The sequence below is a fragment of the Trichosurus vulpecula genome, chromosome 2, assembly GCF_011100635.1.
Source record: "Trichosurus vulpecula isolate mTriVul1 chromosome 2, mTriVul1.pri, whole genome shotgun sequence".
NCBI lineage: Eukaryota > Metazoa > Chordata > Mammalia > Diprotodontia > Phalangeridae > Trichosurus > Trichosurus vulpecula.
The window spans coordinates 103821614-103842508 of NC_050574.1; the positions used below are offsets into that span (position 1 = coordinate 103821614).

The 20895-nt window shown below is 38.5% G+C and overlaps 1 protein-coding gene across 1 annotated transcript in view; it reads right to left on the minus strand.

The window, feature by feature from the left end:
- TYR (tyrosinase) overlaps positions 1–20895 on the minus strand; it is a 168594-nt gene that overhangs the window by 14543 nt on the left and 133156 nt on the right. Inside the window, exon 4 of the mRNA XM_036745994.1 lies at positions 13647–13828. Coding sequence (XP_036601889.1) covers positions 13647–13828 — 182 coding nt within the window. The remainder of the gene's footprint in view (positions 1–13646; positions 13829–20895) is intronic.

Below are 20895 nucleotides of genomic sequence, written 5' to 3' on the forward strand. Positions count from 1 at the left end.
ACACTGATATCTGACAGTGCTGAAGTGATTTCCACAGGGTCACAAAATAATTCTTTGCTCCTAGATTTGAACTTAGGTTTTCCTGATGCTGAGTCAAGCAATTTATAAACCGAGCCACCTAGCTGCCTCAAATTATTAATTTGCAATAATAGTTAATTAAGTAATCTTTCAAGATTAAAATAGTCAAATAATGAAGTCAGACTAGTGCATTGGAAAGAAAGCTACATTTTTCATCAGGTCGATGGGTTCAAAAACCTGCTCTGCTACTCTGTAAAAATGTACGTTTGAACAATTTTGATTGCCCCTCTGAGCTTCAGTTTTCTGATCTGTAAAATGAGAAGATTGAAGTAGGTGACCTCTGAAGCCCTTTCCAGCTGTAAATCTATGGCCTATACTCATATACGGGTAAACCTCATGCATGTAGACTGATTTCAAATGCAGGACTGTCATTTATACCCAGTTTTTAAAAATAGAGAGAACGCTGCCTTTCACCATTCCCATTTCTCATCAAGGGCCATTTTTGCTCTATCAAGGGGGGCCTATTTTCTGACTTCTACCTCCAGGCTTGTTTTCTCCTACCTTCCCCATCATCTTACTTCCAGAGTACAATAACATCATCATCGTCATCATCATCATCATCGTCATCATCATCATCACAATAACAATTCATATTTATACTGTCTTATGGTTTTGAAGCACTTAACTTTCATTATCTCATTTGATCCTTGAAGCAATCTTGTCTAGTGGATGAATCATGTATCACAACCTTCCCCTCCTCCCATTTTATAAATGAAGAAACTATGATCCAGAAAGAATAAGCGATTTTTCCCCAAAGCTACAGTTAGAAAATAGCATAGCCAGGCACAAATATTGTTTTTTTCTGGGTCCAAGTATATTTCTTTTTCTATCTCCTCTTCGCCTGGCACATAATAATTACTTAAATTCTGTTTCTCTCTCTGCCTCTGTCTTTCTTTCTTTCTGTCTCTCTGTCTCTGTCTCTCTTGCTCTTCTCCTCTCTGTTTATCTCTCTTTCCCTTCTTTCCTCTCTCACCCCCTTCTTTCTCTGGGTCTGTCTCTCACCCTGCCCTTCTGAAATATGCCACATCTCCTTTCAGAAGCTCGCAAATTGTCCTACTGGTCACTACTTAGTGTATGATCATGCATCTCTGCCTTCCCCACCCCTCAGAACTATAGGCCTTCCTCTGGCTTTAGCTGCCATTTGCTTTCAAATTGCCTAGGTCGCAGTGTGGGCACTCAGGTATTTTCTTCAGATGTATGTCCTGTCTCTCCCATGGGGTGGAGAGCGCCTTTAGGTTACACACTAATATCTTTTCTTCTTTCTTTCTTCACAGTGTCTGGCTTTGGGATAAAGAGAACATTGTATGTATACCCTTCTATTCTGCCTCCATCTTTATTTCTGTTTATACTGGATATGGCAGTGAAGATCCCAGTCATATTATTCACATCAAGCTATTGCCCTCTTTGACTACCTCCAAGCATTTTTAATTTTATTCCAATTAAAATTATATTATACTCAACAATTCCCTCTCACTCTACATAAACAATAGCCCTGAGCCCTTCTGTCATCTTTGCCCCAGTTAGAGATGCAGGGTTCTTCTGGCCACCCAGTCTCTTTGGAGACTTCTCCCTCCTTGAAGGTTTTCAAAAGAGGCTGGGCCATAGCTTGCTGGATTTGTTTTAGTGGGGATTTCTTTGGTGTGTGGTTTGGCTTAGATAGCTTCTGAGGTTCCTTCCAACTCTTGTGAACAATAGCACACATCACACAGCATTTTAAAATATAGCGTGCATCGCATCCATGATTCCACTTTATTGTCGCAATAACCACATGAGGTAGGCAATATTATCTCCCTCATTTTACAGATGAAAAAAGGAAATTTCGCTAAGCTGAACCCTTTCCCAAAGTTACACAAGTTTCAAAGGAAGGAATCAAACCCATGTATTCATGATTCTAGGAATCAAGAGACAGTTAGTGGTTTAGTGGTTAGAGTGTTGGGCCTGGGGTCAGGAAGACCTGAGTTCAAAAGCAGCCTCAGACACTTACTAGCTGTGTGACCCTGGGCAAGTCTCTTAATCTCTTTTGACCTTAATTCACCAGAGAAGGAAATGGCAAACCACTCTAGTATCTTTGCCAAGAAAACCCTACGAACAGGATTGATGGGCTATGGTCCACAGGATCATGAAGAGTCAGACATGACTAAACAACACAATAGCAATTTGTTACCAGGTAAGGCATGCTCTCTTCTATAGGACCAGGACAATAATTACAGTGGAAAGTGACTTTATAATTTAGAGAGTGCATCTCATATTTATGTGTATCATCTACCCATTATCCATCTTGTTGACTAATAATCATTTATTAAGCTCCTACTCTATGCCAGCTACTGTCCAACATGTTCAGGATACAAAGAAAGGCAAAAGCAATTGCTGCTTTCAAGCAGCTCACACTCTAATGGGAGGATAACATTCAAATAATTATGTACAAACAAGATATACACAGGAGAAATTGGAGATAATCTAAGGCATTAGCAATAAAGGTGAGCAGGAAATACTATAAAAATGTGAGGGGGATTTTAACTAGAACCTTATTCATCCATTCATTTATTTAAAAAAAAGGATTTTACCAGGTGAAACACAATATCTTTGGCAGTAGGACTGATGCAAAAATAAATACAATTTCTCTCTGCTGTCAGATGGGTAAATTTCCATTGTGGCATATATTTTCTCATGTAGAAGTGATTTCTCCTTCCTCTGAACTTCCATAGCATTTTATGTCTTCCCTATTATTTTATTAACAATAATAACAGCTAACATTTATAGAGCATCTACCATGTGCTAAGCTAAAGTGCTTTGCTAAGCACTTTAGACATATTATCTTATTTGCTCCTCACAAAAACCCTGAAAGGGAAAAAAAAAAAGGTAAATGCTGTTATTATCCCCATTTTACAGGGGAGGTAACTGAAGTAAACAGAAGTTAATTGTCATGTAGGTAGTAAGTGCCTGAGGCTGGATTTAAAGTCAGGCATTCTTCACTCCAAGAAGGCAATGTGTCTTTTAATAAAGAGAGTTTGTGCCTCTAGTATCTAGTAAAGTACTCAGAACAGAGAAATGTGCTTAATAAATGTTTGTTGCGTTGAATCTGTTTCCCTTCTATGCCATAGCACATTGTGTATTGTTTTAAAGTTATTTGTGAGTTATCTTAAAGTGTTGACACTTTAAGGACACGGATTCTATAGCGTTCCTGTTTATCCTACATGTCATGGAATCATAGATTTAGTGTTGGCAGGGATCTTGGAGGTCATCCAGTCAGTTAATCAATAAGTCAACAAGTATTTACAGAGGTGGAGAATCTATGGCCTTTGTGCGGCCCTTTAGGTCCTCAAGTGTAGCCCTTCGATTGAATCCAAACTTCACAGAACAAATTTCCTTAATAAAAAGATTTGTTCTTTAAAATTTGGACTCAGTCAAAAGGCCTCAGCCAAGGACTGCATGTGGCCTGGAGGCCTCAGGTTCCCCACCCTAGATTTATTATGTGCTTACTACAGGCCAGGCGCTACTAAGTGCTGGGGATACTAAGAAAGGCAAACACACAAAAAGCACCATTTGAAAACCAGTCTCTTTAGGACCTTAAGAGTCAAAGAAAAGGGACTTGTTCAAGATTGTCCAAATAAAAAGGCAAAGTGATGGAATCTGAACTTGGTCCTTCTGACTCTACATCTGGCACTTTTTTTCACTATTACCACGATGTTTCAACCTCAACAGGTACTCAAGAAATATGTTTTAAATGAATAAATGGGGCCTCTTCAAAGCCTATTTATTTTGCCAAACATTACAATTATGGTGACCATTGTCCCACTCCAGCCCCTCTCTGGCTCTTTCAATGAATAGCTTCCTTGGCAAGCAGGAAATTGATGTAAACTGACAACTACCCATGAGAAATGTCACCCATGGAAACAGGGTTAAGTTTCCCACAAGACATACTTTCTGATTTCTAGAGCCCTCTTAACAAAATTAAATTGGTCATGTATAGATCAAAACTCACCGACAATTCCTCATTTTTAAAAGCTTCACCAGATTAGAAAACATTTGCAAAAATGTCAGATGTTGGATTTCTTTCTTAGAAAACACTTGAGTGGGGGGCAGAGCCAAGATGGCGGCTGGAAAGCAGGGACTAGCATGAGCTCCCTGCCGAGTCCCTCCAAAAACCTATAAAAAATGGCTCCGAACCAATTCTAGAACTACAGAACCCACAAAACAGCAGAGGGAAGCAGGGCTCCAGCCCAGGACAGCCTGGCTGGTCTCTGGGTGAGGTCTATCCCACATGGAGCTGGGAGCTGGGAGCTGGGAGCGGAGCAGAGCAGAGCCCAGCATGAGCAGCTCGGATCAACCAGACCAGGAGCCGGGTGGAGCGGGCCCTAGCGCCCTGAATCAGTGAGCTGCAGCAGTTACCAGACTTCTCAACCCACAAACACCAAAGACAGCAGAGAAGGTTAGTGGGAAAAGCTACAGGAGTGGAAGGAGTTTACGGTTTGGCCACCGCCCCCGGGGCAGCGGAGGTGGGGCAGCTACAGCTGCAGTTGCTTCCGGCCCCAGCCCCACCTGGTGGGAGGAATTAAGTGGAGGATCAGAGCAGGAGTGCACAGCCTGCTGGAGATCTAAGCCCAGTCTGGGTTGGGGGTTCTTGGGGAAGGAGGAGAGCTGGTGTGGCAGAGCTGGTGCATACCCCCCAAACGTGGAACATAGAACTCGTTAGTCTACAAGCAGTCATACTCCGCTGAAAAACTCAAGGGTCAAGTTAGTTGGTTGGGAATACGGCCAGGCAGTGAAAACACACCCAGATCCAGTCTCAGACTTTGGATTCTTTCTTTTGTGACAAAGAAGACCAAAACATACAGCCAAAAGAAGTCAACAAAGTCAAAGAGCCTACAACAAAAGCCTCCAAGAAAAACATGAACTGGTCCCAGGCAATGGAAGAGCTCAAAAAGGATTTGGAAAAGCAAGTTAGAGAAGTAGAGGAAAAATTGGGAAGAAAAATGAGAAGGATGAGAGAAAACCATGAAAAACAAGTCAATGACTTGCTAAAGGAGACCCAAAAAAGTACTGAAAAATACACTGAAGAAAACAACACCTTAAAAAACAGACTAACTCAAATGGCAAAAGAGCTCCAAAAAGCCAATGAGGAGAAGAATGCCTTGAAAGGCAGAATTAGCCAAATGGAAAAGGAGGTCCAACGGACCACAGAAGAAAATACTACCTTAAAAATGAGATTGGAGCAAGTGGAAGCTAGTGACTTTATGAGAAATCAGGATATTATAAAACAGAACCAAAAGAATGAAAAAATGGAAGACAATGTGAAATATCTCATTGGAAAAACCACTGACCTGGAAAATAGATCCAGGAGAGAGAATTTAAAAATTATTGGACTACCTGAAAGCCATGATCAAAAAAAAGAGCCCAGATACCATCTTTCAAGAAATTATCAAGCAGAACTGCCCTGATATTCTAGAGCCACAGGGCAAAATAGAAATTGAAAGAATCCACCAATCGCCTCCTCAAATAGATCCCAAAAAGAAATCTCCTAGGAATATTGTTGCCAAATTCCAGAGCTCCCAGATCAAGGAGAAAATATTGCAAGCAGCCAGAAAGAAACAATTTGTATTTTGTGGAAACACAATCAGAATAATCCAAGATCTGGCAGCTTCTGCATTAAGAGATCTAAGGGCTTAGAATACGATATTCCGGAGGTCAATGGAGCTAGGATTAAAACCTAGAATCACCTACCTAGCAAAACTGAGTATCATGTTCCAAGGCAAAATATGGATTTTCAATAAAATAGAGGACTTTCAAGCTTTCTCAGTGAAAAGACCAGAGCTGAATAGAAAATTTGACTTTCAAACATAAGAATCAAGAGAAGCACGAAAAGGTAAAGAAGAAAGAGAAATCATAAGGGGCTTACTAAAGTTGAACTGTTTTGTTTACATTCCTACATAGAAAGACGATGTGTATGGTTCATGAGACCTCAATATCATAGTAGCTGAAAGGAATATGCATATATATATGTTTATAAATATATATATATATGTTTATATATATAAAAGTGAATGTGCATGTATGTATATATGTATGTGTTTATGTGTATATATATATATATATATATATAGAGAGAGAGAGAGAGAGAGAGAGAGAGAGAGAGAGACAGAGAGACAGAGAGAGACAGAGAGAGAGACAGAGAGAGAGAGACAGAGAGACAGAGAGAGAGAGACAGAGAGAGACAGGGTGAGTTGAAGATGAAGGGAAGATATCTAAAAGAAATAAAATCAAATTAAGGGATGAGAGAGGAATATATTGAGAGAGGGAGATAGGGAGAGATATAATGGGGTGGATTATCTCGCATAAAGGTGGCAAGAGGAAGCAGTTCTGTGGGAGGAGGGGAGAGGGCAGGTGAGGGGGGGGAAGGAGTGAATCTTGCTCTCATCAAATTTGGCCTAAGGAGGGAATACCATACATACTCAATTGGGTATCTTACCCCACAGGAAAGAAGAGGGAAGAAGACAAAAAAAGGTGGGGAGATGGAGGGGAGGGCAGATGGGGGTAGAGGTAATCAAAAACAAACACTTGGGAAAGGGGACAGGGTCAAGGGAGAAAATTCAATAAAGGGGGATGGGTTGGGAAGGAGCAAAATATAGTTAGTCTTTTCCAACATGAGTATTGTGGAAGGGTTATATGTAATGATACACATGTGGCGTATGTTGAATTGCTTGACTTCTTAGGGAGGGTGGGTGGGAAGGGAAGAGGGAAGAGAATTTGGAACTCAAAGTTTTAAAAACAGATGTTCAAAAACAAAAAAAAAGTTTTTGCATGCAACTAGAAAATAAGATACACAGGCAATGGGGCGTAGAAATTTATCTTGCCCTACAAGAAAGGAAGGGAAAAGGGGATGGGAGGGGAGTGGGGTGACAGAAGGGAGGGCTGAATGGGGAACGGGGCAACCAGAATATACGTCATCTTGGAGTGGGGGGGAGAGTAGAAATGGGGAGAAAATTTGTAATTCAAACTCTTGCAAAAATCAATGCTGAAAACTAAATATGTTAAATAAATAAATTTAAAAAAAATTAAGAAAACACTTGAGTGATTAATTATAAAAGCTAGTGCTTGGTTGATGAATAAAGAACTCCTCAAACTACATTTTTCTAGGAAAGTATTGGAAGAAAATTTTAGAACAAGTTCAAAGATCATATGTGAATAAAGTGACTTTTAGCACTTTAGTGAGACTATTGTTGAAGTAGATTTATTCAAGGAACCATTAAAACTTCCCGGGGCCTGCACATATCATCCTGGCCCTGGGAATATGGCTGGTTCTTAACTGTAGAGCAGATAGACAACTCTGAAGATGAAACATACCCTGGGCACGGCAGAGTTTGAGCTAACTTTCCTTAGTACATGCTCCTTTGCCTGGTGAGTCTATTTAAACATCTCCTCTCTGTGTCCCCCTTCTCCCCTTCCCCACCCCAAGAAGGCATGTCAGCTGCTTCTAATAGGAGCCCTAAGACAGACTCCTGGCACTAACCCTCTCATTCCTGGGTTTCCATACTGACCAATGTATACGGATTATGTAAAAATACCTATGGCAGTAAGGTCTTCTAAAGAATATCATCTCCTTAGGGTAATATACCTTCATATAAAACTTGTGTTAATAAAGCAATTATCAGTATGTTCCATTGTGTCAGACTATTGGAATCCTTTTAATTCAGTTATATGAGAGAGATATGATCACTTCATGCATGGGTTAACTCATGAACATCTCTTCAAATATTTACACATAATGCATAAGGATATAATTTGTTCAATGACTGAGTGTAAAGGAATGAATACGATAGAGGATTAAGTTGTCTTGTTGAATTCTAGAGTAGTAGTAAGATAATGAGTGGAAGAAGAAGGCATGAATTCATCTCCACACGAGGAAGAAATTTAAATAGTGACATTGGGTGAGCAATGTAATGCAATGTAATGGGTTCCCTGTGAATAGGGATGATCAAGTAGAATCTGGATGACCACTTTGAACTCCAGAAGGTTGTAATAAATGGTTTTCTTATCTCCTTCCTTGTCTTCCTACTGTAAGAGTCTATCATGTCTTCTGCTATTCCATGAATTGGCGCATAGAACCTTGTTAGATATTGAGGCAGAAAACCTTCTACTTAGCTACTTATCCCTTCCCCCTCCCCCATTAATTGGCTCCCCCATGAAACAGGGGCTTACCTTTCCAAGTGAATCTGGAACACTTTTGATCGGTAAATCTGCAACTATCATACATATTTAATTGCGTGATCAGTGGGGTTGTCATACTTGTATTGTGTCCTTCCTATTTTGGCATATGGCTGGTGCAAGGACTCAGTCTTTACAAGACAAATTTCCCGCATGGATAACTCCCTCTTTGATTTGAAATCCTTCCCAAATGGGATATAAGCAGTTCTGGCAGAGATCTGGATTTATTAATGCTTAGGGACAAAATACTTTTGTACTAGTAAAATAAGCCTTCTGATTGAACTCCGGGCCTCCTGGAAGAACAGACTAGCATTTTCTAGTCATTGATCACATTTCCTGAGCAGAGCCTACCTAGGTCAAAGCTTGAAAGCTAATTAGCTACAATTCTCATCATTTCTCTTAGGCTGAAGTAGAGCTATTGTGTGAGTTATTCAACTAGATGAAGGTAGCCACATTTCTAAGATGCATTTGTGCTTTCTTTGGTACAGGTGGAGCCTGTTCTCTTTTAATGAACTGTTTTGACATTGTGCAGGAATGACTTCAGTCAAGGATCCTCAGCTTTGGAAACTATTGACATTGGGCCCCGCTTTTTGTAGTTGATGGGCATTTCACTTGGGAACATGGGGGTATTGCAGTGAGAAGTTGATAGTATGTAGCATCAGCCCCCTTCTACTACCCTCCACCTTATGACTGTTTCTTCTAAGATGGTGCCAAGGCTTCTGTACAATAAAGTCATCCTGAAGGCAACTGCAGCAGGCATTTGTCAGATGTTTTTTACCCCTAATTTACAACCCAGGAATAAATAAGTCACCAAATCAATTTAGTTCTCATTCTTTAATCAGAGAATCACTTTTTTTAATGACCTCATTATTTCATATGTGGAGGTAATTCCTCATGAAGAAATTACCTCTACTAATGTATATCAGTAACTGATTTGGAAGGTAAGACTTAGAGGGTTATTGGGGACAGTATGAGGTTAAGTGACTTGACCAGGGTCACATAGCCAACATGTCCATGACACCCTCTGCTTCATCATAATATTGCTCTCTGGTAATCTTTCTGCTGTACTGATGTGCTGCCCCCTACCAGGTCTTCCAGGTTCAGTATTAACCCATTATCTGTAATCTCATCACCTTGCTAACTCAAACCTTAACTGACATCACCTCCATCAATTCTCTCCCCTTTGATTGGAGTATTGGAAGTAGAGTATCAAACTCCTCCCAATGCCTTCCTTTATGGAGGGCAGAAACTGAGTTTGAAACTTTTATTGGACTCCAAACTCAGTATGAGTCAACAGTCTGGCATGGTAGCTATGAAAATGAAAACAGTCTTAGATTGCATTGAGAAGCAGAGTGTCTAGGACTTAGGAGGTAATAATGTTGCTGCACCCTGGCTTTGCTGTTCTGTATGGTTTCAACTCTACCAAGCAAGATTGCCCCTGTGCCCCCATCCACATTTCCTGTCTCCTTTTGTATATTGTCTCCCCTCATTAGATTTCAAGCTCCTTGAGGACAAGGACTGTCTTTCTTTTTATTAATTGTATCCCTAGCACTTAGCACATTGCCTGCCACATAGAAGGTACTTCATAATGTATATTGAATTATGTTAGATTGACACTGTAACTTCCTGGACTAAAATGTCCCTTCTTGATTTTCATTCCCCTATATGTGTTTGCTTCCACTTAATTAGAGTATAAACTCTTTGAGGGCAAGGACTGGCATTGTTTTCATATTGTAGCATAGTAAATACTTAAATTCATCACTCATTCATTCATTCATTCATTCATTGACTCATTCAATCATGTTAGAATGGGGACATGAATTTCCCTGTTGCCAAAACTATACTATACTATATATCCATGTACTATACAATGTTGCTTCTTGCCATGTTATAATTCATATTACTTCTTATTTGACAGATGGTGAAATTGAGGTTCCAAGGAGTTTAATGACTTACTCTTGGTCACTCAACTAGTAATTGTCAATGCTTTGATTAGGACCTCAGCCAGATATATAGTTTCCCAGCTGTACAACCCTGTTTCTCATAATTAGGATGGCTTTTGTTTTTATAAAAAGTTCTTTCCTATAATCAGATAAAAATTTCTTTGACATGTCAGTTTTCTTACTGACTAGTGAAAGTCCTAAACTTCCTCTGTTCTTTGTGGGTCACTAATTTTGTAAATTGAGGTATAGAATTATTTATGCTTTTCTAAAACTTGCTGTTGTTCATCCTTTGTTTTCAAAGGAGACCAATGACATCACAGGGTGATGTCTTGACTCATGCATGAATTGAATTAAAGTGAGGCAGAGTTGCACAGTCTTCAGCTTCACTCTCCCTTCCAGAGTTAATGAAGTCCAATAGGAAGACAAAAGTCAAGAGGACCAGCAATGGCCTGGGATGCAATGGTTGACTTTGGTGTCTTGGATGTCTGGATGTGTGACTAAGCTCTAAACTCCCCCAGTGCCTGCTTCAACTGCTTCAGGGACCAACCACTTTTCCCCATAGCCCATCTACTTTTGGGCAGCTTTAGCTATTAGGCAGTTGTTTTTGTTTATGTGTATATTTAGGTTTTTTTATCTTGAAATCAAGCCAAATTTATCTTTAAACCTTCCATCCATTGCTCCTGGTTCTGCCCTTTGGGGACCAAAGGAAGAAATCTAATCCTTCCTCCCCATGACAACCTTACAATATTTGAAGAGAATCTTCTATTCCCATATGACATAGGATCAAGGACTTTCATCATTCTATTCATTTCCTGTGGCCACTGTCTAGTTCATCAATGTTCTTTGTAAACCAAAACATTCAGAACTGAATGAAATACTCCAAAAGAGGCCTCAGGAAGGTGTAGTTCAGTTGGTCTATCACATTCTAATGTCTAGAAGCTATGCATCTCTTAATGCACCCCACAATCATGTTATTTGGTTTTATTTGGTTTTTGCTTCAAAAAAAAGTTTGTTCTTGTGGCTGACTACATTGCTAATTCATTGACTTTACAGGCCCATAAAACTTCCAGATCTTTTCTGGAACAATTGTTATCTATCTTTTCCATTCCCGTCTTATGCTTACGAAGGTTCTTTTGTACTCAAGTGAAATATAGGTATAAAAGTTCATGAATGACTTCCATAAAATATGATGTCCAGAACTGAACTCAATACTCCAGATGGTGCCTGAGCAGGCAAGCCAGGGTGCAGCAACATTATTACCTGCTAAGTCCTAGACACTCTGCCTCTCAATGAAATCTAAGACTGTTTTCATTTTCATAGCTACCATGCCAGACTGTTGAGTAATACCGAGTTTGGAATCCAATAAAAGTTTCAAGTTTCTTCAGACAATTTGCTGTTTAGCCATCCCTTCCCTAAATTGCACTTATAAACCTGATTACTTGAACCCCGCTCCAATATCTCCCCCCACTATAGTGTAAATGACACTAAACTGGGAATCATGAGGACATGAATCCTGGTTCTGGATCTATATTGATCTATATGCTGCTACTTCCTATAGGAAGCCTTTCTTGATTGCCTATTTATTGATACTCATTTATTTTTCAAATTATTATATTTAACAAGAGTTAACATTTATATAGAACTTACTATTTGCCAGGCACTGCTAAGTGCTTTACAATTATTATCTCTTATAATGGTCACAACAACCCTGAGAGGTCAGTGCTATTATTATCTTCATTTTACAGATGGGGAAATGGAGGTAAAGAAAGGTTAAGTGACTTTCCCAGGATCACACAGCTAGTAAATGTCTGAGGCTGGATTTGAACTCAGGTTTTCCAGATTACAGGGATTCTATTCAATGCAGTTATCCCCTTATACAATATAAACTTTCCAAAGGCAAGGAGTAGTTTTCATTCCGTCTTGTGGCTCACACATAGTAAATATAAATCAATGCTTGTTGGGCTGGACTGGACTGGATTTGTGTGAGTCTCAGTTTAAGCCTCAGTTTCTTCCTTCATAAAATTATGAGATTATACTGGTTTATTTCTAACTTTCCTTTCAGCTTTAACATTCGGTGAAAATAATTCACATTTCCACAGCTCTTTTAGGTATACAAAGTTTTCTCCATAATAATCTTGTGATGTAATTAGTATGCATATTATATTATCCCTGCTTTTCAGATAATAAAAAACAAGATTTAGAAAGGTGAAGTGATTTGTCCCTACTTATAAAGCTGTATAAAAACCCAGGGTACTTCACTTTATGACTATCTGAGGGAAAGAAGTTGATATGTTAAGGAATAAAATTCAAAAGGGCACTGTCATCTTAGGGAATTCTTGTCTTGAGATACATATCATTATATGTATATATCAGTATGTAATGTAATATGACAGTATGATAAACTCATTAATCCTTCCATTCATGAGACAAATATTTAATACTTCCTACCAACAGGGCATGGAGATAGGACACATTTGCCCCACTGCTTTTCTATAGGAAAAACTCTTCTCTTGGTATAGTTATGAGACAGTCCTATACTGTCTCATAGAAAAAGTAGAGAAAGGATAATTTGATTTCTGACTTGCTTCCAATCCTATGATTTTTGTGACACTGTCTATAATAGTAACCATAGTGGCAGTGATACATCTGTGGGGTCTCTCACGTAGCTAGCCATGGTTTTTAGAGATGGAAGCAAGGCAGTATGACCTGACAGTCAGCTTAGTACAGTATGAAAGAGCATTGGATTTGGAGTCAAAGAATTTGAATTTGATTCTCAACCTCACTTCTTCCTGCCTACGTGACTCCGAGCAAGTTTCTTCACCTTTGTGTAGGCCAAAGTTGACTAATTGGAAAAACAAAGGCTCAAGATGGAGAAATAGAAAGGACCTCAGTAGCCAACCTCTTCAATTTTATAACTGAGGAAATTGTAGGATAAGAACTTGCCCAAGGTCAGGTTATTTGACCAGGAGGACTAAATAACTTGCCTAAGGTCAAACAGGTAATAAATGTCATGGGTAGGATTTAAATCCAGGGTCAGGGCTCCTTGCACTTTACTAGGTGACCTTTAAGGTTCCTTCTAGCTCTGAATCTTATGATTCTATGGAAACTCTAACCCTCATGTCCAAGAAAGAGGGCCTAGATCAAAACATAAACTGTACTAAAGTGGGAACTACTTTAGTATAGTTTGGTATGCAACTTTGTTTATTTTATTGCAATTATTTAGTTTATTGCACTAGAGAAATAGCTGTAACTTGAAGAATCCTGAAATTTGATTGAACTTCTAACTAATCATCTATCATTTGAGGATTATGTAGTCACCAGGTATTACACCAAAAATATTGTCCAAGATGATAATTTTATAATTTTCCCCCTAAATTATACTGATCTCACTACAGTCAACATATTAGGAGAATGAAACGTTACCTGGGTCAGCTAGGTAGGCATAATCATATCCCAGGTCTCTGGATGGAATAAAAAACTCTCCATTTGTATAGACAGGGATGAAAGGGACCATGTAGGATTCACGGTTGTGTCCGATGGGTGCATTAGCTGCTGGGTAAACTTCTTGCAGTGGACGATGTCTTCGTAGCCACTGTTCAAAAATACTGCAGAGAAAACAAAGAATCAATCATACTAATATGTCCAATATGTTATTTAGTATTGTTTACCAAAGGAATATTTGTAGATTTTAAAGAAAAAAGATCACAATACAAAATTTCAAACCTCATGCTTTTTTTGAATTGGGTTGAAATCCTTTGGATTCAGGAAAATATGCACATTGACCACACCTTGAAAAAATTGGCAGGCAGCTAAGCACAATATCCAGACACAAAAATGTTCATGCATTTGAAATAAACATGAAGAGAACATTGATGAAAATGGATTCACAAAAGATGAACAAAAATCCTAACAAAAAGGTCAGATTCTGTATGATGTAGACTCCTAATAATGCTTATTAGTTGAGGGATAAAATAATAGTTAACAATTATTGGTTTCTTAAAAATGTATTTTTATTGAAATCTTTTATTTTTACATAGTATAGATTTTCCTTATATCTTTCTCCAGAGGAGTGATCACTATATCAAATTTTTAAAGGGGGAGGGAGAAGTGGGAAAAATGTCAGTAAAGCTAATCAACAGATCTCCCCCCCCCCCATTTGATATTGTGTGCAAGTAACCACATCCATGGATCCCCACCACTAGAAAGGAGCAAAGAAAAGTGTCTTCTCCTATCTTGTCTTTGGAGCCAGTTTGTTATTTATAATTCTGCTGCATCCAGGTTGAATTGTTTTGTGGTTGTTGATCTTTCTATTTACATTGTGTACACTGTTTTTTGGCACTGCTTGAGTCACTTTGCATCAGTTCACAAAAGTCTTTTCATGCTTCTCTAAATTAAGCATAATCATAATTTTTAATAGCTCAGTAATATTTCATTATATTCATATAGGAGGAGGACTGAAAGAAAACATCATAAAAATTACTGAATAGGACTGGCATAAGATGAGTCTCAGGAAGAAAAAACAAACAAACAAACAAACCCCGGGGTAATATATATATATATATATATATATATATATATATATATATATATATATATATATATATGAGTAGGAGATAATTCTTGTGAAGATTTTACAGAGAGAGAAAATATAAGAATTATTTCTAGAATAAGCAGGGGCAGTGAGAGGATGGAATAGATCTTGGGATTTAACCTTGTAGGAATGTGATTACCTAACTCTAAGGAATTTGGAGCATGGGGCAATAAGTGCCCCCCCCCCCCACCCTGTGCTAGCACAGAGTTGTTACCAAATCCAGGAAGACTCCCCTTCCCCTCCCTCATCCCTCTTCTTTACCTTAGATTGGCTGTGCTTGATTTCCTGGTTCTTTGTCTAGCTTTTGGAGGCTAGATTATAAGCCGGCCTTCCAGCCAGTGGAGAGGAGGGATAGTGATAGTGGTGGGTGGGAGTTCTTTTGTGATAGGATATATGTTGGTGCTTTGCCTTTGTGAGCTGCCTCCTTCCACTAGTCCATCCTGGTGGAGGTGACTCCCATATCTTGCGAGATTTATAAAATAAAATTAATTGCTTTTCTGTCCCTACCTGAGAAGCCTCTGTGAATTATTGGGGTACTCAGGTGGTCTCGCCACCCCCCCACATATATATATATTCAGAACCCTTTAGAAGAGAGTCAGAAGAGTGATTTTGAGATATTATTGTCATGGGCTTGATCAACAATCCTTTTGTTTCACCCTTATTGGCTCCATATCTCTTTTTCAGTGAAACTACACTGTTCTAATACTTTTCTTCTCAACCTCCAAGAAAAAGAAAGAAAGAAAGAAAGAAAGAAAGAAAGAAAGAAAGAAAGAAAGAAAGAAAGAAAGAAGGAAAGAAGGAAAGAAAAAAATGAAAGAAGAAAAGAAGAAAGGAAGAAGGAAAGAAAGACAGAAGGAAAGAGAAAAGAAGAAAGAAAGAAAGAAAGAAAGAAAGAAGGAAAGAAAGAAGGAAGGAAGGAAGGAGAGAAAGAAAGAAAGAAGGAAAGAGAAAGGAAGGAAGAAAGAAAGAAAGAAAGAAAGAAAAAAGATACCTTTAGATTAGCCACATGGTGTGGGGAGAGCAGATAGAAATAATTATAAGGGATTTTTCCAGTGGTGGGTAGAACCTGTTGTTGGAGGGGGAGGGGCCTGTGCCCACCAGGTCAGCAGTAGGGGTGGTGTCTCTGCTCGGTCCTGTGGAGAACCAGTTAATTCGTTTGAATCCCACCACTGGATTATTCCCTTCTCTTTCGAAGGAGAACAGAAGGGCCAGGCACTTGTTTTCTGCTCCTGCCTTCTCCAGGCAGGAATCAAAGCTTCCCTTGGGGAGTGGTGGTCAAAATTCCAGAGTTATGTATCAGTGCCTCTAACCTTCATTTAGGCAAAATGTGGACAAACACAATTTACATGAGCAGCACAACACACCTCATTCCTATATAGGATAATCTTCATTCCTCTCATTAGTCTGATCACATTAATATCAATACATTCTAATTACTTTAAAATCTGGATACATTCTAGGATGTTTCTGCCTTACAGGATCTAATATGTGTTGTATGTTCTCTCTTGAGTCATTCATTTCCTTGTATCTTTATTCAATTTTTCATGTACATTTGATTGTCTCCTTAACTACATGGTTAACTAGATGGCAAATCAATTAACCTCTCAAAGCTTTAAGCAACTCATTAAGACTACAAGTTGCATAGAAGGTACTGACCTGCATTTTTATAGAGAGTTTTCTCATTCAGGATTTCCCAACACCAAGGACCTCCTACATCTAGTTTTATTTTCCCTATTACTGTGCAGAAAGTGAATGGGATATCTCCAGAGGAAGTGAGTTCTCCCTCATTAAAAGCCTCCAAGCAAAAGCTAGACCATTTGCTGGAAGACCACCCTGCCCTGTGGGCAGGGGCCATATTTTACACTTCTCTGTATTGCTCAAGCACAGCCTTGTATGTAGCAGTAACTTAGTTATTTAAATGGATGAATGAATGGATGAATGAATGAATTTCTTCCATCTTAGATTCATAATGGAATCTATCTCTTTGAATTCCCCAGCAGAATAGACTGTTGCTTTAAGGAATGATTTGCAGATCCCTCAGTCCTTGGTTATAAGTTTTCATTGAGCGAAATGGTCACTAGATTTCAAATCAAAAGACTTAAAGGTTCAAATTCTAGCTCTGCTACTTAATATTTCTTGGGGCAATTTAATTTACCTCTCAGAATTAAAGGATGCACAGAAAATTGGGATGCAGTGAGTGGAGTGTGGGTTGTACTAGACTAGACTAGACCTTGGAAACAAGGTCCTTACCAGCCTTAAAACCTATGAGGATCAAAACTCGTCCATTGCTATGATCTTTATACATAACTGGTTTTTCCTTAGCCTTCCTTTCCATGTCCCATCACTAAATCTTGAGGGAAATTAGACCCACTAATCAACAATTACTTTCTCCCTCTTCTTCTGTCATTCATCCATTCCATTGTTCCTGTGTATATACCTTTCTCTCCAATGCAAATTGATTTTGTTGACATTGACTCACACACCTTTGTTAGTTTTGCTCCCCAGCCATTCCACAAGGCTGACAATCCATTTGGGAGGCCTCTTTTGAACTTCCCACTCTCCTAATACTGCTTTAGATTTCTGAAATCCTGAGTTCTAGTCGTCGTCTGTTTCTAGTTCCCTGTATAAATCACTTGACCTTTCTTCATCTCAATTTCTCCATCTTTAAAAAAGATTACACTGCCTATCTCTTGCACATGATGGTTTTGAAGATATAATAGGATGAAATGCCAATGAGTTTTGAAAAGTTAAAAAGTACAATATAAATATAAAACTTTATTATTAAACACTTAACAACCTAATTTAAAAAGATTTTCTTTAGGAAACTTTCTTGAACTCATTTAGGCTCTATCTCTTAATTATTGTTTTCAGTTTTGGACGCCACATTTTAGGAAATATATCAGCAAGCTGGATACTATCCAGAGGAGAACCATGAAAGTATGAAATGTATCCAATGCCATATGAGGATGGGTCATTGGAACTGGGAATGTTTTCTCTGGAGGAGGGAAGTATTTGAAAGGCTGTTACCTGGAAGAAGAGTTACAGCTGTCCTGCTTAACCTCAGATTGAAGAACTATGAGCAATAGGTAGGAGTCACAAAGAGGCAGGCTTAGGATTTTATTTTGTTTTTTTTTTTGTGTGTGTGAGGAAACACTTCACTTCTTTCTGGTTATGTGAATTTAGGCAAGTCACTTAACCTTGTAATGCTTTAAGTAACTCTTTAAAACTATAAAGGACAGAGAAGGTTCCAGTCTGCATTGTTAGAGGGGATTTCCTCACTCAGGAATTCCCAACACCAAGGACACCTAGGTACAATTTAATTTTCCCCATTCTAATGCAGAAGTGAAATTAGATTCCATGGGAGGAAGTGGCTTCCCCACATTGAAGATCTTCAAGAAAAGCCCAGAAGATCACTTGTTGAGGATGTTGTAGAGTCTGATTGGACTATATACATGCTGAGACCTCTTCCATCTTTGAGATTCTTTTAGATGATCCTATTCTGTATCTTTACAACTCAATAGGCATATATTTAAAGCTTAATATGTGCTGGGCATAGTGTTAAGCAGTGGGATATGAATAATGGCAAAAATAATGGTCCCTCCTCACAAAGAACTTTTATTCCAGTGGGAGAGAAAGAAGTACCTACTACGTGCCAGACACTATACTAAGGGCTTTATAAATATTATCTCATTTGATAATCACAACAACCCTAGGAGGCAGGTCATCTTATTATCCCCATTTTACAGGTGAAGAAACTGAGGAGCTAGGTGTGCAAGGGATAGAGTTCTGTCCCCACAGTCAGGAAGACTTCAGTTCAAATCCAGCCTCAGACATTTACTAGCAGTGTGATCCTGGGTAAAGTAATTTATCATCCACTTGCTTCAGTTTCCTCAGCTTCAAAATGGGGATGATAACAGCTCCTACCACACAGGATTGTTGTGAGGATCAAGTGAGATAATATGTGTAAAGCACTTAGCATAGGGCCTAGGGTGTTAGGTACTATAGAAATATTTACTCCAAGTTCAGTGATTTGCCTAAGGTCACATAACTAGTGACTGAATTGAATTTGAATTGAAGTTTTCTTGACTCCAGACACAGCACCTTAACCCTAATTGGCATACTCAAGCAAACACCTACATATGTAGAAGACCTATACAGTGTAAAGTGGCCCTTTTTGATGCAAGTTTTAATTATATGAATTTGAACATCACTTCTTAAATTGTTGTAAAAATATTTTTTTCAGGTGCCTTATATGTGAGGTTGTTATCTTCATTTTTATTTAAAGACCACTTATAACTGACATGTTACTTTCTTAAAATGTTACTGGAGTATAGTGAAGAGAATCTTGGAGTGGGAATGAAGAAGACTAGATTCTGGGAGTAGACAGTTACTGACTAGGTCTATGACCATGGGTAAGTCATTTTTCTTCCTTGAGCCTTAGTTTTCCCATCTATATGATAAGTGGGTTGGATTGATGACCTCTAAGGATCTACCTCTGACATCCTTTGGTTCTGTGTCTTTAAATGATAATCACTACCAGTCTACTGTTGTTACCCTGCTAGGAGGCAGCTAGGTGGCTCAGTGGATAGAACATTGAGTTCAAATCCAGCCTTAGACACTCAGGAGCTGTGTGACCCTGAGCAAGTCACTTAATCTTCTTTGCCTTAATAAACATGAGAAGGAAATCTCAAACCATTCCAATATCTTGCCAAGAAAATTCCATATGGGGTTATGAAGAGTCAGATATAACTAGATAACAACCACCATGTTAAATTTAGAAGGTTACTTTGAAATGATTTTTCATAAAACAAATGAATACACTAAAAGCCTAGGTACATGTCGCAACTTGCCAGTGGAGAAAAATTACTGGTAGGGTCCAAATGAGACAGTCTCTTTCTGCCAAAAAAATGAAAGCTGTTTACCCAGGGAGGCCAAGTACATCAATCCACAGCACCTAGAGATTTAATGAATGAAAACGTTAATGCGCTCACCCATCTAATCAACCTTCTAAAATGAAGGAATTAATCTTGATTAAATTCTTCATTGGTGGCTCTCATCTTTAGTTAATTTCATCAACCCATGTCTAGAATAATGTTTGTCAGAATACTAATGTCTGGCTAAGGTAATCAGAATGACAGGTTAGGAAAATTATTTCGAAACATAAAATTCGTTTAACAATGAACTAGATGGTCCACTAAAATTTTAAACTTCAATGAAAAGCAAAATATAAGAGGGAGAGAAGAACTATATGTATGCATGTATGTATGTATGCATGTATGTATGTATAGATAGAGAGATAGCTAGATCTATAGATACATAGAGATATAGCTAGATCTATCTATCTATCTATCTATCTATCTATTTCATAGAATATGAAGCCCAGGAGGGGCCCAAATCTTAGACTGGCATTCAAGATGTTCAACAATCATCTGGTCTCTCTATCTATCTATCTATCTATCTATCTATCTATCTATCTATCTATCTATCTATCTATCTCCAGTGTATCAGAATGGATGGAATCACACTAAGAAGACTTGAGTTCAAATCCTATCTCAGACATATTACTTAACCTCTCCTGTACATATCCCATGCTTTCCAATTTCTATCTTTGAAGCTCTCTCCCCTTTTCCTCATCTGAATTCTAGTCCATATTTAAAGAGCATCTCATATGCCATAGTTATGAGATGCCTATCCTGATCTCCACCCCTTCTCTTATATATAAAATGATATTTCATTCCCTTGGACCTCACATAAATCTTTACTTGAGCTTCTATTATTAATCCCCTCAGCACTTTTAAAATATTGTATTTATTTATGTATGTGCCATATCTTCTTGTTAAATTGCAAGTTACAACAAAGCAAAGACCATGTTTTGGTATAACTCTTCCTCACTCTGTCAGTAGGTTGGGAGCTTGTCGAGGCCAGAGAACTTTTCTTTGCCTTTCTTTACATACCCAGCACTTAACAAAGAGCCTCACACGTAATAGGGCCTTAATAGATACTTGCAGATTTGGTTTGGCTTGCATTATCTCCTCCTATCAAGGCCTCAGCTGGGTATGAGGTTTAGCTGTGTTCTCAAAT